The following is a 27,925-nucleotide window of genomic DNA, read 5'->3' on the forward strand; positions in this document are numbered from 1 at the left end:
AAAAAGAATGTCCAATAAGCACAATTAACCTCCCACATAAATAGATCAAGCAAATTAAAATGATAAGATAGCATTTGTCATTTAACAGAATGCCAAAGATTTAAAAACCTAGTAATAGCCAAGTCACACAGGGTATTAAAAAAACACTTTTTTATACAATTAGTAGAGGCATAACCTATTTGAAGGTAAAGTGCATATGGCTTTTTGACTAAATAATTCCATCTTAAAAATTAAACAAAAGCTATAGCAAGTGGTAAAAAAGTATGTGTATCTGATTGTTTATAGTAGCACTACTGGTAATAATATTAAAAAGATGAATAGGAAACAAGTATCTTAACAACTGGGCTCTTATTAGGAAAAGCTCATACAATGTGATAGTATTAAACAGCTAAAATTTAAGACATCTGTATATATATATATATATATATATATATATATATATACTGATGTACAGATCACACAGAACTTCATAATTTCAACACATAATAAATACACATAGCATATGTTTATACTATATACCATATGTGTATTTATACAGTAAAATTTCATTTTTGCTTCTTCATATTAAATGCATTGTTCCACATAAATAAAAATATAAATAAAAAATATCTGGAAGGGCACAAATGTTAATTTTAGTTACCTCTGGGTGGTGTGTACTCTGGGGAAAAGTAGAGGAAAATGTTTTATTCTTTATTTCATACCTTTATACACAGGTTTGCAATTTTTAAACATGACCACAAATAATTTTTACTTTTGGAACATCTGATAAAGAGAATAAGCTGAACATGTACATCTAATTTCACACTATCTTGAAACTATAGTCCAAGATTGTTTAAAAAGGCGTAAAACCTCAAGAATAACTAGAAGACAAGACAATAGTAACAACATCTTGGAAACTATAAAGTAAATGGATGAGGGGTAACTGAATTAGAAGATTCAAAATACTATTTTAAGCTGGCTGTGAGGAAAACTAGGACCCAACCTGAGTTACACCAAGAATCCTAAAAGACTCAAAAACTAGTGACAAAAATTATCTTTGGAAGTGGAAGCTGGGGGTGGGTGGGTGGGTAGAACAGACTGGTTACAAATGAATTAAGAAGCAATTATCCCTCAATATTCTATCCATGCCACTGAGCAGCCACTATTTTCCTATCCAACAAAAGACTAATTTTATCCTCTGGAGAAGGAAAAACACAGAGTACCCGAACCATCTTCAGGCACACTGAAAAATGAGAATACCACCAAAAGCAAGGGATTAAAATAAGAGAAAACAGAGACTCCCAGTTGCCTCCATCTAGCTCCCAGAACATTGTTAGCCATCCAGGAGGCTAAAAGAGTCCTTGGGGAATCTCACAGGCCCACGAGGAAAATTCTGAATATACTAAAGCAGGAATTCACCACTAAAATGTATCAGCTAGTACACTGTACAATTCACCTCATATTTGGAAGCCATATTCATCTAGAGACCTTCTTATCAGCATTTCAGCTTTCCACTCTTTAAAAATGATCAGACATCAGATGAAAAATTCTACCATGAAATTTTAAAAAAATCAATCAATAAATACTAGAGGGAATACAGCCTATATACGTAGAAGAAAGGGTCTTTAAAAAAAACTCAGTATTACTCTTGGTGGGAATGCAAGCTTGTGAAGCCACTCTGGAAAAACAGTATGAAGGTTCCTCAAGAAAGTTGAAAATAGGCCTACCCTCTATCCAGCAATTGCACTACTCGGTCTTTACCCCAATGATACAAATGCAGTGAACTGACAGGGCACCTGCACCTCAATGTTTATAGCAGCAATGTTCACAATGGCCAAACTATGCAAGGAGTCCAGATGCCCATCAAAAGGTGAATGGATAAAGAAGATGTGGTATACATATACAACGGAATACTATTCAGCCCTCAAAGAAATGATATCTTGTCACTTGCAAGGATGTGGATCGAACTAGAGGGTATTATGCTAAGTGAAATAAGTCAATCACAGAAAAGACAATTATATAATCTCACTCTTATGTGGAATTTAAGAAATAAAATAGGACTACAAGGGAAGGGAGGGAAAATTTTAAAAAAAGACAAAAATCAAAGAGGGAGACAAACAATAAGAGATTCTTAATCATAGGAAACTTAGGGTTCCTGGAGGGGAGGGGAGTGGGGTGATGGGATAAATGGGTGATGGACATTAAGGAGGGCAAGTGATGTAATGAACACTGGGTATTGTGTAAGACTGATGAATCACTGAACTCTACTTCTGAAACTAAAAAAAATACATTATATGTTAATTAATTGAATTTAAATAAAAACATTAAAAATAAATATATAAACTTAAAAAAACCAATTTTTTTTTTTTAAAGGAACACTCAGAGAACAGGATTCAATCAATTCGAATGAAAGAACTACAAAAAAGAAAGAACCAACAACTAACTCAGGAAAATTTCCCAGAAACTTGGTCGCTTCTGGGTGGCTCAGTTCAGTTAAACATCTGCCTTCAGCTCAGGTCATAACACCAGGGTCCTGGGATCAAGCCCTGTGTTGGGGTCCCTGCTCAACTGAAGAGCTATGAAAAGCCTTCTTCCCCTCCCTGCTGATCATGCTCTCTTGCTCTATCTCATATAAAACATGTTAATCGACTATCTTTAAACTTCAGGTCAGCAGCAGGGTATTAGTAGTTTTGGGTGAGTCAAAAGTTATACATAGATTTTCTACTGTACAAGGATCAATGCCCCTAACTCCCACACTGTTGAAGGGAGTTGAGGACAGCTGTACTTCCAATACCCTTTCTCAGGATGCTTCTAGAAAATGCACTGTATTAGAATGAAGTAATAAACCAAAAGGAAAACACAGAATTCAGAAAGATTGAACCAAAGATTCAATTCAAGAGAAATAAATCAAAGAAAATAGCTATACAACTAGTATAGAGGGCAATCAGTTCAGGTTTGACCAGGTAAAATGAAATAGAATATTTGATGAAAATAAGTATTTTGAGTTAATGATAAGTAGACATAATAAATAGTATACAGGGGTGCCTGAGTGGCTCAGTGAATTGAAGCCTCTGCCTTTGGCTCAGGTCATGATCCCAGGGTCCTGGGATCAGGCCCCACGTCAGGCTCTCTGCTCGGCAGGGAGCCTGCTTCCCCCACCCCGCCACCTGCCTCTCTGCCTACTTGTGATCTGTCTGTCAAATAAATAAATAAAATCTTAAAAAAAAAAAAGTAGTATACAAAGGGGTACCTAGGTGCTCAGTCATTTAGGGGTACCTAGGTGGCCTCAGATCATGATCTTAGGATCACGGGATTGAATCCCACACCTGGCTCTCTGCTCAGTGGGTACTCTACTTCTCCCTCCATGCTCCCTCTCGCAAATAAATAAGTAAAATCTTTAAGAAAAAATAAAATAAAAAATAAATAGCATATATAAAATGAATTAATGCTAAGGACATATTTAGAAAGAGTTAACTAAAAAGAATGAAGTAAATTATGCAAAAAAAGTAAGTTAGGTCCAACTGAATAAAAGTTGAATTTGAAGTGTATCATAAAATATCTCTTACCCAGAAAGGCCACTGTATGATGGGAAAGATACATATAGGAAGCTGGATTTTTGTATTGTGGAGCCCAGAAGTTTTCTGGCCAACTGTCAATAGTTAACTATTAAATATACACATTCTAATAGAAGTGAAGAAATAAAAGTAAACATTTCAATACGATTTTTGAATAATAATGTCTTATAATGAGAAACCAAAGATACAAACCCTCAGATACAAAATTTAAGTCAGCAACAGAAGCAAAATGAAAAACAAAGTGCTTTGTAATCAAGTTTTAAGTGCCCAAGGCAGGTTGCTTTCTAGTTTCTTAAACAAAAAAACTGAGTAGAGCTGCCAGAAAGCTAAAGAGAAGGATGAAGTAGTAGCTCCTGGAGTCACTCATTTTCAACCCCATTTCCAACAGCAAGCTTCTCTGGGGAAGAGCTGTAGAACACATTCGTAAGTGTGTAAACGGGTCATCATGGGACTGGAAGAACTCCAGCCTGGGTTCCATACTGAGAAGGTGGCTCTAGGCTTATACCAGTCTGGCCAAGAAATTATTCTCGCCTACAAAATTCTGGAAACAGTCTCCTCTAACATTTACTAAGTGCTATAATCCTTTAAATGTACTCACCCATCTTAGCACTTATGTATCATTTTCTTACAAAATAGTTCTTGAGCAAAGTTAATATGGGTTTCTAAGACTAACACTGTTCTCTCTAAGACTTGGATGTGAAGTTTTACTATAAGATACTAATTTTATATATATATAAATATGCATGTATGTATCTATGTATACACATGTATTAGTAAAATACTTTTACTAATAAATGTTTGTTTTGTTTCAGAGTTGGGCTTCTTGGTATCTTCTATTATTATCGACATGAGAATACCTATTTGTGACTATTTCGCGGCACTTTCCACACAGCCATATGGCCTAGGCTTACCACTTCCACAACATCCAAACAGTGTTCCTAACCATTTTATGAATTTTACATAATTGGCACAGTCCATACCCAGGATATCACTCACCATTTGGTGCATACAGCAGAAGCTTATTTAGAGTAAATTAATGATAAAGAACAGACATGTGTTTGACGTTGTGTTCCAAGAGCCAACCAACTAATCTATAAAAATTTGGTTGAAAGCATTTAGACTTCCTCAAGTTGGTCTGTTACCAAGTCATTTCTAATCCTCACTTTTCAAATCAATCTTCAGACACACTTGTATAAACATTAAAGCAGCAATAAGGAAAAACTTCTGAGTGAGTCATAAGTTCCTTCACTAAAGTACAATTTGAAACTCTAAAACAAAAGGCATTCTTAGTTACTTTTAAAAATGAATTCAATTCTATACCATATAATTTTACACACTTGATCTTAGCCAAAAGGCCTGTAAAATCGAAAAAAAAAAGTTTAAAAAAAAGACAAACCCATAGATGCAGAGAATAGATGTGTGGTTGCCAGAGATGGGCCAAGGAGGGCAAGTGGATGAAACGGTTGAAGATGATCAACAGGTACAAACTTCCAATTATAAAATAAATAAGTCCCAGAGATTTAATGTATAGCATGGTAACCACAGTTAATATAACTGCACCATTGTCTGGATACTACTAACAGAGCAGATCTTAAAAGTTCTCATCATAAGAAAAGGAAGGCTTTATGTAGTGATGAATGTTAATTAGATCTATTATTTCTCAGTATATATATAGATCAAACCATTGATTATGTGGTATATCACAATACAGACATACATACATACAATGCTCCATGTCAATTATATCTCAATTTAAAAAAAGAATTAGATTCTGACTTTCACCAGTTTTTAAACCTTTGTAAATACACAACCTTATGGATTGAAAACACCAAAGCAGGGGCGCCTGGGTGGCTCAGTGGGTTAAGCCGCTGCCTTCAGCTCAGGTCATGATCCGCTGCCTTCAGCTCAGGTCATGATCTCAGGGTCCTGGGATCGAGCCCCGCATCGGACTCTCTGCTCAGCAGGGAGCCTGCTTCCCTCTCTCTCTCTGCCTGCCTCTCTGCTTACTTGTGATCTCTGTCTGTCAAATAAATAAATAAAATCTTTAAAAAAAAAAAAAGAAAAAAGAAAACACCAAAGCACATTTTAATGAAAGGAAGCGAAGCCTGATAGAAGTCATAGCGCCATGGAAAGATGCTTCTGTGGACGCCACGAATACTTTGACTTAGCTCTTTTAGCAATTAATAATTTTCTCAGCTTTGTCCCTATTTTTTTCTTGAGAAAAACAAAAATCTTTAATAACTTTCAGTGAAAACTTTCAAGCAATGAAGACTGCTTGGAGACCTATTCCTTGATGAAGGGTAATAAGCACTGATTGTAAGGTCCTAGACCAATGATACCCGCTAATGAATGGTTTGACATCCATTTTGTAACCTCAGAAGTGTCAACCATAAAACTTCCAACTACATTAGTCCCCCCTTATCTATGGGGGGGTCCCAAGACCCCTAATGGGTATCTGAAACCACAGATAGTACCTAACCCCACAGGTGCTTTTTCATATACACATACACCTATGACAGAGTTTAACTGATAAACTAGGCACAGTAAGAGGTGCACAATAACTAATAATCAAGGAGAACAATTATAATGATATACTGTAATAAAAGTTATATGAATGTAGTCTCTCTTTCTCCCTGTCAAAATACATTATACTGTACTCACCCTTCATATGATGATGTGCGATGATAAAATGCCTAGTGATGAGATGAAGTGAGGCAAATGTTGCCGGCACTGTGACAGAGAATTAGGCTATTACTGACCTTCTGACAGTATATCAGAAGATGACTAGCTGCTTCTAGATTGCTGTTGACGGCGGGTACGTGGGACCACAGGTAACAGGGTGGTATAGTATAAGCACAAGCTCTGTTTCCGCCAGCAAAGCAACACCACAAGGGCACCAACTTTCAGTACAGAAGACTTCACTGACCCGGTAACCAACTCATGCATTCTTCCCAAGGGATTAGTGTTTCCCAGTTCTGGCTTATTCTTTGTTTTCAAATTTAGCTGAAGCATATGGAGCAGTTACATAAGTCCTCTTGGGCACTGCAAGTATTCTCAGAAGCAGTACTTATCGTTCCAGTAAAACTTTGTGGGAGAAAGGACTAAAAAAGGTAAAGACTAATGAAAAATTGGTCACAACTAAAATGTGGGCACATAAAAATTGTTCTATAATAAAATTATGACATTGGCAAGGATTTACATTTGGGCAGAAAATAAAGATGGCTCATGTCAGGATAACCAGGAAAAAAATACAATGGTAGTCAAAACTACTACATCAAAAATGATCATGTCCAAAGTGTATCCATCCACTAAAAACCCAGTCAAGGACCCTGGTATAAATACCAATTCTGTCCCTGACTAACAAGCTACTATCTCTCTTCTCAGCATCATCATTTTATCCACGGTAATGCAAGCTATGGTAGCATTATATAGAGAGATAGAGCCTTCCCTTAGTGAGAAGGTGAGAAACACAGTATCTCCTCAATTCCATAAAGGTGGTTTTTTTTTTTTTTAATGATTTTATTTATTTATTTGACAGACAGAGATCACGAGTAGGCAGAGAGGCAGGCAGAGAGAGAGAGAGAGGAGGAAGCAGGCTCCCTGCTGAGCAGAGAGCCCGATGCGGGACTCGATCCCAGGACCCTGAGATCATGACCTGAGCCGAAGGCAGCAGCTTAACCCACCGAGCCACCCAGGCGCCCCCATAAAGGTTTTTTTTACAAGGGACAAAGTGTCTAACGTATGTGAATGACTCCCACACAACAGTAAAACACTACAGAAAGCTTATCAACAATATATATATACCTAATTGATTTTGGTTAATTCTAAGCATATTTTGAAGATAAATTATTTCTGTAAGTGTGAAAAATCTCTTAGTTTTTTTTCATTTAATTTGGCATTAACTTATTTACTTTTAATTAAGCTTTTATTTTAATGCCAGTATACTTAACAGAAAGTGTTACATTAGTTTCAGGAATACAATATTGAGTTTAACAATTCCATATATCACCCAGTGCTCAACACGACAAGTATACTCCTGAATCCCAAGCATCTATTTCACCCTTCCCCCTACCCAATTCCCCTCTGGTAACCATCAGTTTGTTCTGTATAGTTAGGAGTCTGTTTCTTGATCTGTGTCTCTCTTGTTTTTTCCCTTTGCTTATTTGTTTTGTTTTTTTTTTTTTTAAGATTTTATTTATTTATTTGACAGACAGAGATCACAAGTAGGCAGAGAGAAAGAGAGAAGAGGAAGCAGGCTCCCTGCTGAGCAGAGAGCCCGATGCGGGGCTCGATCCCAGGATCCTGGGATCATGACCGGAGCCGAAGGCAGAGGCTTTAACCCACTGAGCCACCCAGGTGCCCCTGCTTTGTTTCTTAAATTCCACCTGAGTGAAATCATGGTATTTGTTTTCCTCACTTATTTCGCTTAGTATTATAATCTTTTGCTTCATCCATGTCATAGCAAATGATAAGATTTCATTATTTTTTATGGCTGAATTCCACTGTGTGTGTGTGTGTGTGTGTGTGTGTGTGTGTGTGTGTGTGTGTGTGTGTACATATGTATGTATATACATACACCACCTTTTCCTTATCCATTCATCAATCGACGGACACCTGGGCTGTTTCCATAATTTGGCTATCATAAATAATGCTGTAACAGACCAGACAAAAGGGTCTATGTATCCCTTTGAATTAGCATTCTTGTATTCTTTGGGTACATACCCAGTAGTACAACTGCTGGATCATAGGGTGGTTTTAACTTTCTGAGGGATCCCCAAACTGTTTTTCACAATGGTTGTATCGCTTTGCATTTGCTTCAAAAGTGTAAGAGGGTTCCTTTTTCTCCACATCCTTGCTGACACCTGTTGTTTCTCATATTATTGATTTTATCCATTCTCACAGGTGTGAGGTAATATTTACTGTAGTTTTGATTTGCATGTCCCTGATAAGTGATAATGAGCATCTTTTCATGTGTCTGTTAGCCATCTGGATGTCTTCTTTGGAGAAATGTCTGTTGATGTCTTCTGCCTACTTTTTAATTGCATTATTTGGGTTTTAGGTATTGAGCTATATAATTCTTTACATATTTTCAATATTAACCCTTTATCGGATATGTCATTTATCTTCTCCTATTCCAATGGTTGCCTTTTAGTTTTGTTGACTGTTTCCTGCACTGTGCAGAAGCTTTTTACTTTGATGTAGTCCCAATCATTTATTTTTGCTTTTATTTCCCTTGCCTCAGGAAACATTATCTAGAAAGATGTTGCTACAGCTGATGTCAAAAAAAGTTATTGCCCGTGTACTCTTCTAGGATTTTTATGGCTTCAGGTCTCATATTTAGGTCTTTAATCCATTTTGAACTTATTTCTGTGTATGCTATAAGAAAGTGGTCCAATTTCTTTTTTTTTTTTTTTAAGATTTTTGTATTTACTTCTAAGAGTGAGTGAGTGCAAGTGGGGGTAGGAGCAGAGGGAGAAGGACAGAATCTTAAGCAGACTCCCCACTGAGTGAAGAGCCTGATAACCATGGTTTGATCTCAGGACCCATGAGTTCATGACCTGAGGTGAAACCAAGACTTAGACACTTATCCAACTGTGCCACCCAGGCACTCCAATATTGTCTTTTTCCCATCGGATATTCTTTCCTGGTTTGTTGAAGGTTCAGTGACCATTTAATTGTGGGTTTGTTTCGGTATTTTCTCTTCTGTTCCATTGATCTATGCATCTATTTTTATGCCAGTACCATACTATTTTGATTCTACAGCTTTGTAATAAAACTTAAAATTCAGAATTGTGATGCCTCCAGCTTTACTTTTCTTTTTTTTAAGATTGCTTTAGCTACTTCAGGTTTTCTGAGGTTCCACACAGATTTTAGGGTTATTTGTTCTAGTTCTGTGAATAAAAACCTGTTGGTACTTTGATGGGATTCCATTAAATTTGTAGGGTAGTAAAGACATTTGAACAATATTTGTTCTTTCAAATACTGAAGCATAGACTGTCTTTCCATTTCTTGGTGTTGTCTTCAATTACTGTCATCTGTGTTTTTGTTGTTGTTGGAAGTTTTATTTTTTAATTTTAATTTTTATTTGAGTTGACACACATTGTTACATTAGTTTCAGGTGTATAACATAGCAATTTGACAACTCTCTACATCATGCTCACTCACCATAAGGGAAGCAACCATCTGTCACGATGTCATTACAATATTAGTTACTGTATTCCCTATGCAGTACATTTTATTCCCATGACTTATACATTCCATAACAGGAAGCATGCACCTCTCACTCCCTTTTATCCATTTTGTCCATCCCCCCACCTTCTTCCTTCCGGCAACCATCAGTTTGTTCTCTATTCACATGTCTGATTCTGCTTTTTTGTTTGTTCATTTGCTTTACTTTTCTCAGACTGACTTATTTCACATAGTATAATACACATTTTTAAATTTTTTTTTTAATTTTATTTTTTTCAGTGTTCCAAGATTCATTGTTTATGCACCACACCCAGAGTTCCATGCAATATGTGCCCTCCTTAATACCCCCCCCACCCCACTCTCCTTCAAAACCCTCAGTTTGTTTCTCAGGGTATACGATCTCTCATGGTTTGTCTCCCCCTTTAATTTCCCCCAATTTGCTTTTCCTTTCCTTCTCCTAATGTCCTCCATGTTATTCCTTATGCTCCACAAGTAAGTGAAACCATATGATAACTGACTCTCTTTGCTTGACTTATTTCACTCAGCATAATCTCCTCCAGTCCCATCCATGTTGATACAAAAGTTGGGTATTCATCATTTCTGATGGAGGCATAATATTCCATTGTATATATGGACCATATCTTCTTTATCCATTTGTCCGTTGAAGGGCATCTTGGCTCTTTCCATAGTTTGGTGACTGTGGCCACTGCTGCTATGAACATTGGTGTAGATGGCCCTTCTTTTCACTACATCTGTATCTTTGGGGTAAATACCCAGTAGTGCACTACCCTATGACCCTGCAATTGCACTTTGGGTCCACTGATGTCTTGCAAATGGCAAGATCTCATACTTTTTTATTTTTATAGCTGAATAATACTGTATATATACACCACACTTTCCTTATTGATTTGCTCATATTTGTTTGTTGTATTCCATGTCTAAGTGGAGTCATATGGTATCTGTCTTTCTCTGATTCATTCCACCGAGCATTATACCTTCTAGGTCTACTCATGTTGTCAAAAATGCCAAGATCTCTTTCTTTTCATGGCTCAGTAATACTCCATTTTGTAATACTCCAATATATCTCTCATCTTTTTTTTTGTTTTAAGCTTTCATTTAACCCCCAGCTTGTAAACATACAATGTACTACCAGCTTTGGGTACACAATTCAGTGACTCAATACCTATACACAATACCCAGTACTCATCACATCTCCATCACCCATTCCCCCCACCCACCTCCTCTTTCATAAACAACAGTTTGTTCTCTATAATTAAGAGTCTCCCTGGTGCACCTGCATGGCTCATTCACTTGAGTGTCTGCCTTCAACCCAGGTCATGAACTCAGGGTTCTGGGATCAAGTCCCACGTCAAGCTCTGTGCTCAGCGGAGAGTCTGCCTCTTCCCTCTCCCTTTGCCCCTGCAAACCACTTGTGCTCGCTCTCTCTCAAATAAATAAATATATATATATATTTTTAAAAGTCTTTTGGGGTGCCTGGGTGGCTTAGTGGGTTAACGCCTCTGCCTTCGGCTCAGGTCATGATCCCAGAGTCCTGGGATCAAGCCCCGCCTCGGCCTCTCTGCTCAGCAGGGAGCCTGCTTCCTCCTCTCTCTTTGCCTGCCTCTCTGCCTACCTGTGATCTCTTTCTGTCACATAAATAAATAAAATCTTTAAAAAAAAAGTCTTTCATGGTTCACTCACTCTTTTGTTTTCCCCTATGTTCATTTGTTTTGCTTCCTAAATTCTACATGAGTGAAATCATCTGGTATTTGTCTTCTCTGACTTTACTCATTTAGCATAATATTCTCTAAGGCACCATCAACAACGTAACAAATGACAAGATTTTGTTCATTTTTATGGCCGACTAATATTCCACTCTCTCTCTCTCTCTCTCTCTCACACACACACACACACACCCCTCCATTTTGTGTGTGTGTGTGTGTGTGTGTGTGTGTATCACATCTTCTTTACCAATTCATCAGTCAATGGACATTTCATCAGTGTTTCTTAGTTTTCAGAGTATAGGTGTTTCATGTCTTTGGTTAGGTTTATTTCTTGGTGTCATATTATTTATTTTTGGTGCAATTGTAAATGAGATTGTTTTCTTAATTTCTCTTTCTTCTGCCTCATTATTGATATACACAAATGCAACAGATTTCTGTACACTGATTTTTTATCATGGGACTTGACTCAATTTATCAGTTCTAGAAGTTTTTTGGTAGAGTCTTTTGGGTTTTCCCTATGGAGTATCATGTCATCTGCAAATAGTTAAAGTTTTACTTCTTCCTTACCATTTTGGATGCATTTTCTTTCCCTTGTCTGACTGTTGTCGTTAGGACGTCCAGTACTATGGTGAATAAATGCGGTGAGAGTGGACATCCTTGTCTTATTCCTTATTTTATTCTTAGTTTTTCTCCATTAAGGATGATATTAGCTGAGTCTCTTGCAGGCAGCGTATAGATGGGTCTTGTTTTTTTTTTTTTATTCATTCTGTCACCCTATGTCTTTTGTTTATTTAGTCCATTTATATTCAAAATAATTACTGACAGGTATGTATTTATTGCCATTTTATTACTTGTTTTGTGGTTTTTTCTGAAGACTTTCTCTGATCCTTTCTTGTCTTTCTCTCTTTCATGTTTTATTGATTTTCTTTGGTGATACATTTATTCTTTACAAGTCTTTCTCTTTATTCTTTACTCTACCAGTGATTTTTGATATATGGTTACCATTGGGTTTGTATATAACCTCTTCTGCACGTAGCAGTCTCTATTAAGTTGATGGTTGTTTAAGTTTGAACCCATTCTTTTCTCCTCTTCTCCCCATGTTTTAGGTATATGTTATTATAATTTATATCCTTTTTGTGTGAGTTCCTTGACTGATTTTTTACAGAAATATTTCATCTGGGAAACTATCTCTCCTATTCTGAATGATAGCCTTGCTAGACAAAGTATTCTTGGCTGAGAATTTTTCCCATTATGCACTTTGAGTATATTGTGCCACTCCTTTCTGATTTGCAAAGTTTCTGTATCTTTGCAGAAAGATCTTTGCAGAAAAAATCTCCTGCTAGCCTCATGGGAAAATCCTCTCTTGTTATTGTTATGACAAACTGCAAAGCTTAAGAGATAAAAATCAAAATAATGCTTTTTACTTAGCTTCCATACCCAAACTCATTTGCCTATTGATAACCACCACAGATATATAAGCAGATTTTTCCTTTAGATAACTCAAATAAGAAGTTGTCCTGGGGTCAAAAGAAAGAAGGCATCTCTTTTTAAAAATGGCTAGTTTAGGGGTGCCTCAGTGGCACAGTTGATTAAGTGATGGATTCTTGGTTTCAGCTCAGGTCATGACCTTAGGATCATGGGATCAAGTCCCACTTCCCACTCTGTGTTTAGCACAGAGTCTGCTTTGCATTCTCTCTCCTCTCCCCCCTCCCCCCACACCCCCCGGGGAGGGGGTGCATGTGCAGGCCCGCACTCACTCTCTCTCTCAAATAATTAATCTTTCTTTAAAAAATGGCCAGTCTAAGAAATTTCCTATTTTGATGATGGTCCACATTTTGAGGATGAAATATGAGAATATCCTGCATTATAATAGAAGGACCTCTATGTGTTGCTGTAGTTAACAGAAATGCGCAAATTTTACTTTTTACAATGCAAAAATTGAAATAACTTTAATTTGTGCCATTAAATGTTCTAAGAATTCTCTCAGGTTATTCACAAGATTTCACAAAATAATAACAAGATAAATCTCTGAGATGTTTTCCTTTACCATCTGGTGTCCTCATGTTGAAGAACATTATCAGTTTTACTATATCTGATTTCTATCACACTTACTTTTTTGTGATAAATGCTACAGAGTCCTCTCTCTATATCAGGCAGTTTACGCAGATGATTTTCTATCTGACCAAACACACTGGATTCTGAATGGAGCACTTCAGATACAGCATCTAGTCGAGCATTTATCTCCCTGTGAGAACAGAGTAGTAACAATTATAAGATATGTTAGCAACTCAGAACATAGACATTTCCCACTTTTATGCCCAGCACCGTGATAATAGCTACTTAGAAAAACAGTAAGGGACTCCTCCTCCATGCCTCTGGCCCTTCCTAAGAGCAGGTAGCATACAAGGGAAGTCATTAGCTAGGTGCAGCAGAAACTGCCTCTTAGCTTTTCCATTCCCCCTGGGCAAACACACAGATGTCATTTTCCAGTTTCCCTCTGCAATTAGGCAAGGCCCTGTACCCAAGTTGTAGACAATAAAATGTAAACAGGAACTTCTGGCTCGGGCCCATAAAATCATCCTGTGTGATCTTTTACATTGCTCTTCCCTCAGTAGACGTTGGGCTCAGAACAATCTTGGAAGCCACATGGAAGCTATCTTAGCCTGGATCTGTTAGTGGAGCAGAAAACCCATCACTCCCATATTTGCTACCAGCTGGACTTTATATTAGCAAGAAATAAACTTTTGTTGTACTTAAGGCACTGAAACTGAGGATTTATTTGCTACAACTGCTTGTTTGACCTTGGCTAATAGAATAGGTCCACAATGGGCAACTGAGTTTTCTAGTCTGACTGAAATGACTAATCATATCATTCAAAAACCAATTCATTCAGCTAACCACTTTGATAGAAGATTTGGTGGTGGTGGCTGAACTGATCACCTGTTTGACTGAAGTGGGATGAGGCATACTGAGCCTGAGCTAAGACTGGAAGCAGTAACAGAGAGTACAGAAGATAAGATCAGGAGACCAGGGCAGACCAGAGTTGCAGTATGGGCCACCTGGGAGAAAATGGTGAGGTTGTCAACTTAAAATGGAAACCTGATTGATTAAATGTGCCCTAAATGGGATGTGGCCCATCTAGCACCTATAAATGCCAAAGGTAGGTATGATGGCCATAATGTATTAAAGACTGAGATAAGTAAGCATACCTAGTAGATGATGAGCACTCAGTAAATTTTTTTTGAATGAACAAATGAGCAAGCAAGCAAAAAATCAAAGAATGAACTGACACTTTGGGCCAAAGGGAAACATGACCTTCTGAATACACGTTTGTCTAACAAAGTTCTGTTGGTATCATCAGTGTCCTCAGAACCCTGCCTAGATGACCGTTAAATTGAGAACTTCCCAATTAATTGAGAGCTTTTCTCTTTATTATCCTTCCAACTACTCTGTGAGGTTATGCCTGTTTACAACATGCATACTAACTTGGTTTCATTTCTAACGCATTTTTCTCTGGCTCATACTCTACTATGTAGAACAGGTATCTGGTTCAGCATGACACAGTAGAACACATCCGAGCTCTGTAGACAGACACACTGTTTCCTCCATTCTCGGTGGGGTGGCCTCTTAAATCAATCCATTTCTTTCCATCTCTACTATCGTTACACTAGTGTAAGTAAAAATTCTTTCTCACACAGACTACAAAGAGAGCTTCCTAACTTTTCCTCCATCCACTTCTATTCCAGTCTCCACAGAGTAGCCTGAGTGGTTTTCCAACCATACCTCTGCTTTCACCAATCCAACGACTTGCCAATAATCTTACATGCAAATCCAGATTCCTTCATTGACCCAGAAGACAACTTGTCCCTGCTTACCTCTCAAGTCTCAATTCAGGCTGCTGCCACTCTCTTCCTCTCACTGTAACTTTCAGTTAAACTGAACCTGTTGCATGTTTTGGTCACTCCAAGTTCTCTGACATCAGGGCCTCCTCATTTGCTGCTTACTCTGCCTTGAAGACTCTCGTCCTCTTTTCTACTACCTACCAGCTCCACTTTGTTTGGCAAACTCCTACTTACCCTTCTTCCGAAAGGGCTTTTTAGACTCACCAGACCAGATTTAATCCTCGATCACCCTTTTCCACACAACCCTCTACTGTCTTTCCATAGTGGAAATCGTAATTGTAGTTAGTTCCCTGTCTTTTCTGCTGGACTGTAAGCTCAATGAGAACAGGAATCATTTCTTTATTCCCACAGTTCTGGGATGACAATATATGTTCAATAAGTAGTTCTTGAATTCAATTCAGCTCAATTCCAAAGACTACATATAAAGTAAATCAAGATGAGGTGAAAAAAATAAAAAATTAAATTTTCTTCGCATAGGATTGTTGTGATAAAATAAATCAATGTTTTACCCTAACGTTTACCCAAAATGCTATACAAATATAAAGTTTTATTTTAATAACTCACTCCTGCATAAATGAAAGATAACACCAATTGGAACAGACTAGGTTGATGCTACAGATGGTATGAGGACAGATAAAATAATACCATCTGTGAACGTATAAGACAGCCTACAAAGATAGCTGCTCTCTCAAAAATTATAAAGGTTGTTGGAGATACGGAAAGATAAAAGCAAAAGAGGTTAATAAAAGCCCAAGTCATATTTATGAAATCTGCCAGAAGATTTTTTAAAAAATAGACATAAAACTATAAATTTCTTAGAAAGAGATGAAAAAGGTTGTGCTAAGTTGGTCTGCAATCTGGAAAGGTACTGGCTTTTTATTTTAGCCTAATGACAGTACAGGCAAAAGCATATTTACTATGAATCATTTTGGTTTTAACCTGGCCTTCACTGGTTAGGGAGGTAATTGCTCAGAAGTTAAAAATCTGGGCAGCTGACCTCAGTTCAAATCCAGCCTCTACCATTTACCAGTTATTTAGTCTTGCCCTAGTTTCTCCATCTATAAAATGGGAATAATAATAATGGCCTCTAACTCAGAGCTGTACAAGAATGCAATGAAATAATGCATGGTAAACAGTACAGTGCCTGGTACACAGTAACTACTTAGTCCAGATTAACTGTTAATGGTGATCTTTATTTGCTTATACAATCTGTTTGGTAGATACCACAAAGAACAGCAGGAGATGGATTAGGAGGCTGCACTGAGAATGACCAAACGCATTACTGCTGTTTAAAACAGGCAGGAAGAGATTGAAAGGGTGTGCAGCACTGATTACTACAAACTTCTCACCACTGGGGGAGCTACAATTCTACTTTTATCTCCTATCTGCAGATCAGAATGCAAATTACTAAAATGACTTCTAATCAAGTTTTTTTTTTTTAAGTTTGCATATCTTGGAACTGTTCTTTACTTGGCAGGAGTAACAAGACTTGCCAAATAACTCTAATAAAACAGTACGTCAGATTACCAAAATAGAGAAAAAATGTTTTGGTGCAATCAATGAGAGATTTAGTGATCATGACAGTCAACAAAACAAGAAGTAGCATTGTCCAAAAAAAAAAAGCAGCACTGTCAACTAGAAGATGATAAAAGAATTTGTGTCAAGATGCCCTATAGTATTCTATAGTTGATTTTACAGCATGACACATTCCAAACAAATGAAAGGAAGACACTTGAGTCATTTCATTCTATATGACAAAAAACAATGGACTTGAGGTCCTTTGATGACAAAGATTCTTCTTTACTACCAAAGACCCAAGGACTAAAAGTGGGTGTCACTGGAGTCCTTCACATTTAAAGAACTGGGTGATGACGCCAGTGTCTGTTGTGTGTGGCTGTCACTCAGAAACACAGCACGTAATCTATAGCTGTTGCATTGTAGGGACATGTGATGAAGTCTGAACCTCGTGGATGCTATTTGTGAAGATGCCTCTACAATCCTAACATAAGGTTACCTGGTGGGACAGGGGGCAGGAACCGATAAAATACAAACTACTGAGGGGAGGTGGTGTTTTGTTGTGTTTGTTCTGACTTTTCCCTGTAAAGTTTACTCTAAAGACAGGCGATATAAAATGAGTAAATTAAGTTCAGACATTACCATGCTGGCCATGAAATATGGCTCAACTAACTACTTACATAGCTCTCTAACAGAAACATGAGAGTGCCTGTGACTACTTGGATCTCCCTAGCATCATACACCCCTAGCATCATACACATCATTCACTCATTCATCTGTCTCATATGAGAATACTGTGTCATTCATCTAATGATTAATAACAATTACCAAGTGCTTACAAAAGAGCCAACTGTAGAAGTAGCATAGGAAAATGAATGGGGAGATGGAGGCTGAAAGTGTGAGAGTGTGACGGCAGGAGCTAGGCAGCCAAGCAGCGAACGGTCATGAGAGGGATGTGGACCACACAGGAGCTGGGACTTTCTCCTGAGAATGGGACCCAATGGGTTACATTTCAAAGGACAGAGGACAGTGGAAGGAAGACTCCAGCGGAGGGATGTTGACAATCTCAACTTGGGTAAAGGACAGAGGGATGAAAAGGCACAGAGACTGAAGAGATATTAAGGAGATCAAGTTAACAAGAGTTGTGACAGATTAGATAAGGCAAGGAAGGAGGAGGAAGAAGGAATAGCTTGAGTAAGGAGATGCGCTATGAGTCAACCACAAATATCATTATTTTATTTATTTACAAAATACATTCTAAGGAGCTATTCTGAATATGTACCTTGTTGCTAATTATACATCACCCAACAAGCTTTTAAGGATTTTTATTACTCCTATTCTAGTGACACATCATTTTAGGAACAGACAACAATTCAACCTTTTTGGAATATTAAATAGAACAAATTTTCTGACAGCTACCCTCCATTACCAGTTTAGAACATCAACTTGAGTCTTTGAAAAGAGCGTAATATGATTTTTGCTTTTGGTAATGGTGAGAACCAGATTATCATTCTAATGAGATTAATTCTAATTTCAGATTATTATTGTAATAATAATATTATTCTAATGAGGAGAATTTAAAAGCCAAGTGAAATAGAAAAACATGTTCTTAAAAGTATCAAAGAACTAACAAAATGGTGAGGAATGAATACACCAAAATCTAAAAGACAACAAGAACCTAGAGGAGAAATCCAGCCGTCAAAGCCACTTCTACACTAAAGAGACCTGCTGAACAATGAGCTAGACTTACAGTAAAGATGAACTTGCAGCATGGGTTAGCCTCATTTGGATAACCTACAACACACCAAATGCTGAACTTGAATTAAAATGGGTCCAGCATGGTCGTGCCACCCAAGAACGTGGCAGAACCAAACTAACAGAGAAGGCAACTTCATCCTAGCCCTCACATTATTCTTAAAATAAATCTCCAAAGAATATAACCAGTACGCAAAGATAATCAACCATAAAAAGCAACTAGATGAGTAAGAATCAACAAAAACAAGAGACAACAGGAACAGACATACAAACTATGATGCTTTGGGCAGGGAAAGGAGGGGTTAAATGAAAAATAAAAACAAAAAACAACTCAATAAATCCAAAAGAAATCACTGAAAGAAAGCAAACGAAGCAGAGAACAGGTGGGGAAATTAGAAACCAAATCAGTTATGTAATTTTTAGGGCATTACAGGGGTCTTCCTTTGCTCTCTGCTCTCTGTAATTTTTTTTATATCTGACTGTAGTGGCTGGCATACAGTTTCCATGTGATTTAGTGAAGTGTGGATTTCTCATGTGTTCTCAAGCTTTGAATCCACTGTGCTTCCTAAACCTAAGGATTCATATCATTCATGAAATATGAGAAATTCTCTTCCTAATAAAGGACTGTCAAAGAGCAATCTCTTTGAATACTATCTCTCTCCCTATTCTAATTTTCCTCTGGAAATCTGATGAGGATTATGCTAGACCACCTAATTCGTTTTTGTCTTTCAATTTCTTATATTCTTTATTGTACTGTCTCTCTGTGCTATACTCCAGAAATTTCCTCAGATATTACCCTGTATTACAGTTATTGCACCTATTCCTGTGTAACCTACCCACTATTTCTAAAAGTTCTATGTGGTTCTTTTTAAAAAACAACCTACTCTCCTTTGATGGCATTTTTGTTTTATGCTCATATTTTTCATCTTTTCTGTATTTCTTTTAACTTTAACTTCCTCTAACTTTTTAAATCTATCCTCATAATCTCATTATCTGAAGGTCTTGTGATTCTAATTCCGCTGTTTATAATTTCTGCTCATATTCATAGTTCCTTGTTTCCTTGTCTTTTGCAATTGTGGTCTGTGAGCTTATGGTAGAGCTCTCTCTTTGGGATTCCTAGGAGGCATGGACTGAGGGTATATTCCTTCAGGGAGGGTCTGCGTTTGCTTCTGCTAGGAACCCTGAGGCATGGGACCACTTAAAACAACTTTCACAAGTTGGAAATTGTCAGACCACACAGATAGTACAAATTGGAATAGCAAACCTGAGTGAGAGTGAGACTGGGGTTGAGAATTCTTGGCAAATTTCCCCTCCGTAAAGACTATATGCCAAGGGACGCCTGGGTGGCGCAGTTGGTTAAGCAGCTGCCTTCGGCTCAGGTCATGATCCCAGCGTCCTGGGATCGAGTCCCACATCGGGCTCCTTGCTCCGCAGGGAGCCTGCTTCTCCCTCTGACTCTGCCTTCCACTCTGTCTGCCTATGCTCGCTCTCGCTCGCTCTCTCTCTCTGACAAATAAATAAATAAAATCTTTAAAAAAAAAAAAAAGACTATATGCCAAAACAAACATTATTTCCTTCTTCCCTCTCTTTAGTGACATTATGATCCTTTGAGGGTCTCACATTACTACAGGCTCCCTAACTTAGACACAAAGCCTTTACTCCAGTTTCCCACAAGACTTTTAAAAACCCAATCTTTTTGATTACTGATGTCTGCAGAGGCTTAGGGGGGCAACAGCAGCAGCAAAATCAACTCCCATTACCAGAGGGTATTATGCTGAGCAAAATAAGTAAAAAATCAGAGATAGACAATTATCATATGATCTCCCTGATATGAGGAATTTGAGAGGCTGAGTAGGGGGCTTGGGGGTAGGGAAGGAAAAAGTGAAACAAGATGGGATGGGGAGTGAGACAAATCTTAAGAGACTCTTAATCTCACAAAACAAACTGAAGGTTGCTGGGGGGAAGGGGGTAGGGAGAGGGTGGCTGGGTTATGGACATTGGGGAGGGTATGTGCTATGGTGAGTGCTGTGAAGTGTGTAAGCTTAATGATTCACAGACCTGTACCCCTGAAGCAAATAATACATTATATGTTTAAAAAAAAAAAACAATTCCCATTTCCAGCTTCTTCTTTAATCTGTTCCCTCAGTTTTTCCCTTATCACTATTATTGCTTATTAAGATTGGCTATGTCCGAAAATGATGTTTTATGCTTTATACAGCATATCTAGTTGTTTCAGATAGGGAAGTATTTTTAATGACATTATAGCCACAGGAAATGAAGTCCTCCCACAGCATTTCTGGGGCAATGTATTCTGAAAATTCCCACCGGTAAGGGCGCAAAGAGAGAAAAACAAAACTGAAGAGCCAAGAAGGAAAAGATCTCCAACTCTCCCTTCTCATTCTCTCCTGCATATCTTCTCCTCAGCACAAAGGAAAGCTGCCCTTTCCTGCTGGTCACTCGAACCAGTTTAGACTTCCCTGGAGGCCTGCTTACTACAGAACAAAGCAGAGGCCAGCAGCAGACTCCTGTATCTAAGCCAAGAGACACTGGCTCCCCCATAGGCACTAAGTCAGGGCAGACGCTTGGGTAAGGGGTGCTTGGGGTCACTTTTTTCTTGGCAGCATCAGTTTCTGCTCATACATTCATGCAGCGAGAGGCAGGGGCAACACCAACCAATCTTGGTTCTCAGCTATGCACCACCTACCGCTCTTCATTCCTATCTGTGAGCAGGACTGTGTCTCACTGGGCTGAGGAAAACCACAGTCACCAAAGGTGAACACTGTGTTGGCAGGTTCATGGCACATGGCAAACCACAAAGAATAAAGAGGGCCTCCTGATGTAGTTCAGGGCAACAAGTTCTGGAGAGTTTAAAATGGTATTTAGTTCTGTTAATACAAATTAAATGGTACAGGGAAGAAATACATAACATTTTATTACTCTGTTATTTAGGCCAGAGTTATGAATTAGAAATAAATCATTAATACTCCAAACATATGAGTTTACCAAAATAAAAGTCATTTAATTATTCAAGAAAATGAACTATCACTAGAATGTACTTAGTGCTTTAGAAAAATTACACAAAAATGTAATCAATAGTCAGGGATCTATTTCCTAACACCAACAATTTTCAGTTTTGCTAATTTCAATGATTTATGTGATTTAAATACCAAGAATAACCTTAGCATGCTTAATTCTACTTTAATATGCTTAATACTATTTAAAGTTTTCTAAAAATTAATTTGAATTTTAAAAGTATTCTTCATTTGCTCTAATTGTGCTACTGAGCTATACAGCATGTAACGGGTAAGAATTTTATCTTAGGTACGAAAGCTTTCCCTATCTGCATCTCCTGCTCACTAGATTATACCTGGACCAAATTAGATTAGAAACTCCTTGACAGCAGGAATGCCTTGTCACTGAGATAGTAATACAAAATTTAATGTAACTATCTTATACTATTAAGGGAAACAAGCAAAGAGTATTGTGTATATTATGCCCCATCCATGTAAAAAGGAATGGAGGACTATATATTCCTATTTATTGTTTATTTTTTAACACTGTAAGTTTTGGGGTGCCTGGGTGGCTCAGTCATTAAGCAGCTGCCTTCGGCTCAGGTCATGATCCCAGGTTCTGGGACTGAGGCCTGCATAGGGCTCTCTGCCCAGTAGGAAGCGTGCTTCTCCCTCTCCCAATCCTCTTGCTTGTGTTCCTCCTCTGGCTGTGTCTCTCTCTGCCAAATAAATATATAAAATCTTAAAAAGTAAAAATAAAAAAGTAAAACAGAAAGTCTCTGGAAAGATACACAAGAAAATAATAACCATGATTATCTAATAGGAACTAAGCAGATGTGGGTCAGGGATGAGAGACAAACATTTCAATATATATCTTCTTGCTTTTTTTAAGATTGTTTTATTTCTTTGAGAGGGGGGGAGAGAACACGAGCTGGGGGACGGGCAGAGGGAGAAGCAGATTCCCCACTCAGCAGGGATCCCCGAAGCAAGGCTCAGTCCTAGAATGTTGGGATCATGAACCTAGGACACCAGACACTGGGATCACAATTCCAGGACACTGGGATCATGACCTAAGCCAAAGCCAGATGCTTACCAGCTGAGCTACCCAGGCACCTCTCTTTTTCCATTTTTAAGCTCTGTAACTATGTAAAGGTGTTGCCTATTCAGAAATTTAAATAAGTTCATCATTTAACTGTGTAAAAAAAAAAAAGAAAAAAAGTACAACACAGTTGAAACAACAATACAAAGTTAAAGGAAAAATAGCCCATCTCTGGCAATAGACTGCTAGGTATTCATTACATATGTCTTCTTCTTCCTTGACAAACATTTGTCAACCTCCCCTGCAGTTAAGTGAGACCATCAGAATGAGTTCTAGTCAAGGACATGTAAGCAAAAATGATATTTGCCACTACAAGATCTGGTAAGCCAAAAATATGTCCTCCATGCTCTGTCCGTTTCCTCTGGCTGGATGTCAATGCCCAGGCTGACCTCAGAAATCACATGTTTAAGACTGAATAGCCTGTGGAGTTCCTAAATGCCTTTTTGAGGAGTTCCAGCTCATCCTCAATATGGCAAGACCTTGGACTGTTTATGCAAAGAAGATAAAGAAGAAATCCATTTCCACTATTAGAGCTATAAAACTGCGTGGTGGTTTGTTGTTTTTGTTTTTGTTTTTGCTGTTGAGAAGACAGTTTCTCTAACCAATGCATGACCTTCAGTGTTAACATGTTCTGAGTCAGTCAGAACATGAGGCTGGGTTTCCTAAGGTCCCAGAACGGAGTCAGGCTTAGAGCATTAAATAAATGAAAAAGGTTGTGATCCAAGCCCAACCACACAAAATGACAGAGCTCATTTGCTAAAGGATGCATCATTCTGAGAGGGGACTGACAAAGACACTACCTACTCACCAGCGTTCCTTGCAAATTCTCCTCATAGTCCTGACTGCAGCTACAGGCGAAATATATAACACAAGTATGGACTAGCCTCAGGAGACCTGACCAGACAGAGGCGGGCACCTAACAGTGGCCCCCAGCCTCCACCCAGTTAACACAGAAAGCCTCCAGCTGGGTCACTGACCCCTGTCTTTATTTTAACTGCTGTTAGCATATCCTAATGTAAGACTAGATAATGATTTATTTTTCTACTCCCCTATTAATAACTAGGTTGCTTCCAGTTTTGTTTTGTTTTTAAAGATTTGTATTTATTTATTTGACAGACAGAGATCACAAGTAGGCAGAGAGGCAGGCAGAGAGAGAGGAGGAAGCAGGCTCCCCGCCGAGCAGAAAGCCCGACGTGGGGCTCGATCCCAGGACCCCGAGATCATGACCTGAGCTGAAGGCAGAGTTTTAACCCACTGAGGTGGGTGCCCAGGTGCCCCTGCTTCCAGTTTTTTGATGACAAATTATAATCAATTATAAAGACCACAGCTATTTTCCTGAACCACATAAGTGATGCTAGGAACCAGAGCAACTTTTTCTATATACTGTCTCATTTGGTCCTCACAACAACCCTGTGAACTAGGTATCAGAGCTCCCATTTTACAGGTAAAGAAATAGAGGGTGTAGCAAAATTCATAACTTGTACAAAGTGACACCTGGATGGGGGAAGCAGAACCAGAGGTCAATGGGGGCACTTGGGTGGCTCAGATGGTTAAGTGGCTGCCTTTGGCTCAGGTCATGACCCTGGGGTCCTGGGATAGAGCCCTACATCGGGCTCCCTGCTCAGTGGAGAGGCTGCTTCTCCCTCTCCCTCTGCCTGCTGCTCTGCCTACTTGTGCTCTCTCTGTGTCAAAACAAAACAAAACAACAAAAACTAGAGGTCAAGTCCTAATAACTCCCTAAGTATGCTTCTAGATGGGCCCTATGTGCTAGCTGGATTATCTTGGATAAATAACCTGGTCTCAATATTCCACACCTAAAAAATGAAATAATAACTATCTTTGAGGATAGTTGGAAGAATTAATAGACATATCACAGAATCAAAAAATGCAACATGGACATCAGTTTTCTGTGCTGCCATTTTCTGTCCACTCCCACACACAGCCCACTTAGAGAGTAACACATCTTACCTCGAAGCCCTCAGCCCTCTCCCTTCCCACCACAGCTACTTTTCTCTCCTCGACCTTTAGATCTGGACCTCTGCTCCTTTCTACCTAAAGATTTTCCTTACTCTTTCTTTCCCACATACAAATGTCTCTTTCTGATCCCTAAAATGAGCCTAACATTTTGTATAAATACCTTCACCTGAACAGATACAGACCAGAGTGCTTTTCAAAAATAAGACCAATGATGATCTTTCAGAGTACTGTACTTCAGGCACAAAATTACAGAATGTTTGCAACTTAAAAAATTCAGGGTTCTTTACAACATCACTTCAGATGTTGAATAAATGTGTAACACATTTAAATGATAATCAAAATACTTGTTTCCACCCAAGAGATGAATATATTCAATCTGTTTGCGCCAAAAAGGAAAAAAAGATGAAATTACTGAGCATACCTGTTATGGGTTGAATTGTATGAACAAAAAATACATGGTGAAGTCCTAAACCCCTGTGTCTCAGAATTTGACCTTAGTTGGAATCAGGGCAATTGTAGATGTAATTAGTTAAGACAAGGTCATACTGGAATAGGGGAGGCCCCCAATCCAATATGATTACAACCTTACTGAAAGACTGTCATGTGAATAGATATGCACACAGGAAGAACACCATGTGAATGTGAAAGCAGACAGAAGAGAGAAGCATCTAGCAGCCAAGTGATACCAAAGACTGCCAGCAAACCACCAAAAGCTAGGAGCAAGGCACAGAACAGCTTCTCCCTCTGAGAACTCAGAAAGAGCTGTGAGACAAATGTGTGTTGTTTAAGCTATCCAGTTTGTGATACTTTTTTTACTCCCAGCAAACTAATACACTATCTAATCTGCCCATTACGGAATTTAAATTATATAGGCATGGCCTTAAAGAGTCATAGGAAAATCACAGTGTATTTATAATTTTTCTGATTTTAATTTCTAATTGAATTCAATTTCTAATTTCAAATATTTCTAAGCAAAAACATTCCAGTTCAGATGTGTTCAGAGTTGTGAGAATGCCCCAAGGCATTCTTACCTCAATAAACAATAAATAAACTTCTACACAATACTTAAAACCAGCTATGGCTAAGGTGGCAAGATGGCCCCATCCCATCACTCAACCTGGCTTTAGTTAACTAAGTCATGTGACTTATGCCAAGGAACTTCTATTTACTACTAATTCCACTAAGAGTTGATGAGAATGCAAGACACAGCCAAACAATTTCTGCCACTGTTAAGTGTTAATGTTTTCATTCCTGACCAAGCAACTGTTCCACTAAAACAATGGGTTTTTCTTAGAAAAATAAACTCTGACAGAGGAGTGCCTTTATTTTCAAAGCCCACTTAGAACCCTAAGATTGTCAAATGGATTGATTTACTCTTAATTTCTTGATCATCTATTATATTCAAAGCACTAGAAGCCCCCAATTCATTCTGTGTGGATTAGTGATGAAAGGATAAGGGGCTGAACAAAATTGAGGTGAGTTAATTTTCTATGAGGAAAAAAGGAGAAAAAGAACAACTTCTCAAAGGAGACAGCTGAGTCAGGTCCTGAATGACTCATTATTTTAACAATCCATTCAATAAATATTTATTGAGGGGTGCCTGGATGGCTCAGTCATTAAGCATCTGCCTTCGGCTCAGGTCATGATCCCGGGGTCCTGGGATCGAGCCCCACATCAGGCTCCCTGGTCAGCAGGAAGCCTGTTTCTCCCTCTCCCACTCCCCCTGCTTATGTTCCTTCTCTCTCTATCAAATAAATAAATAAAATCTTTTAAAAAATAAATATTTATTGAATGCTACAAATGAAATACAATTTAGTGGGAGATAAGTATCAAACAAAAACAAACAAAACAAAACAAAACAAAAAGATAACTCCTATATGCTAATGAAGAATGATACAAGGAACTTAACTAAGATTAGGCAATCAGAGAAAATCTCTCTGAAGAATGATACTTTAAAGGTGAGACTGAAAAGAGGAGTCAGCACATGAAGACTGAAGAGATAAAGAACACTCTAGGTAGAGAGCCACCAAATGCAAAGACCACAAGATGAGAAAAAGCTCTGGGTTGCTCAGGAACCAAAGAAAGGCCAGAGTGACCAGAAGACGATGAATGCATGAATGCAGGGGAGAGTAAGACAGAAGAGTCATGAGAGAGAATTTTAACTTTACGTGAAGTAGAAGCCTAATGGAGAGTTTAAGGGAAGGGAAAGGATGAGAGTCTTTATCTTGAAAAAGAAATGAGTTAGGAGGATACTGCACCTGTCCAAGTGAGGACTAATGTAGTTTAGATCAGGGTGGGGTGATGGTGGTGGAGATGGCAAGACACACACGGACTCTGGATATATCCTAGAGCTAAAGGCAACAGGACTTAGTATTAGATTGGACATGATTGTCAAATAGGAAATGTCCAGGATAACTTCCAGGTTTCTGGTCTAAGCAACTTGTTCGGTGAAGTGCTGGTTCCTGGAATGGGAAGACCAGAAGGAGGAACAGGAAGCTTGAGATGTCTGTGATACACCTATTACATAAACACATACAGTATGTGTTTATGAACCTAAACTGATAAGCCTGGGGAACAGGAGAGAGTAAAGACTAGAGATGCAAATCTGGGAGTCACTGACATTTAGTACTTACAGTCACAGGAACGGGTATGTTCATAGGGGTAGGGGCAGGAGACAGTGAGAAGAGGAGAGGCAGTGAGGGGAGGTTTAGGGAAGGAGGAAAGCTTGGCTCCTAAGGTTTAGTTCTTTGAAACACCCACATTAAAAGGATACGCAGAGGATGAGAAGATAGCCAAGAAAACTGTGAAGAAGCAGGCAGCACACGAGAATGGAAACAGAGAAGAGTACAAGTTTCCACTTTAGACAAAAGAAACAGACCGTACAAAGGTCCAGAAATAAATGACACCTCAGCGTGTTGTGAGAACTGCAAACTGTAGGGAACAAGATAATCAGATAGACATTTTCTTTAAAGTAATCAACTGGTAGTGCAGACAGAAACAGAGAAGGGTAAGACCAGAGGCTTGGAAATAGTGAGTTCCCTCAATAAACAAAAAAACCTTTCATGAAAAAGGCTTTCATCTGCCTTCCTTTCATAAAAAGTGATTTTACGAAAAGGCAAGATCATATAATACTACCTCTTGCCAGAAATCCAGTGTTTTCACTATTGAACCAAATAATCCATCCGCTAGAAGGGAAGGG

The 27,925-nt window shown here is 38.4% G+C and overlaps 1 protein-coding gene across 6 annotated transcripts in view; it reads right to left on the minus strand.

The window, feature by feature from the left end:
* MSH3 (mutS homolog 3) overlaps positions 1-27,925 on the minus strand; it is a 182,926-nt gene that overhangs the window by 75,610 nt on the left and 79,391 nt on the right. For all 6 annotated transcript variants that reach the window (XM_032335833.1, XM_032335838.1, XM_032335834.1 and 3 more), the window contains one exon: positions 13,580-13,712. In XM_032335833.1, the coding sequence (XP_032191724.1) occupies positions 13,580-13,712 (133 nt within the window). The remainder of the gene's footprint in view (positions 1-13,579; positions 13,713-27,925) is intronic.

This window comes from Mustela erminea, chromosome 3 (genome assembly GCF_009829155.1).
Source record: "Mustela erminea isolate mMusErm1 chromosome 3, mMusErm1.Pri, whole genome shotgun sequence".
Classification (NCBI taxonomy): domain Eukaryota; kingdom Metazoa; phylum Chordata; class Mammalia; order Carnivora; family Mustelidae; genus Mustela; species Mustela erminea.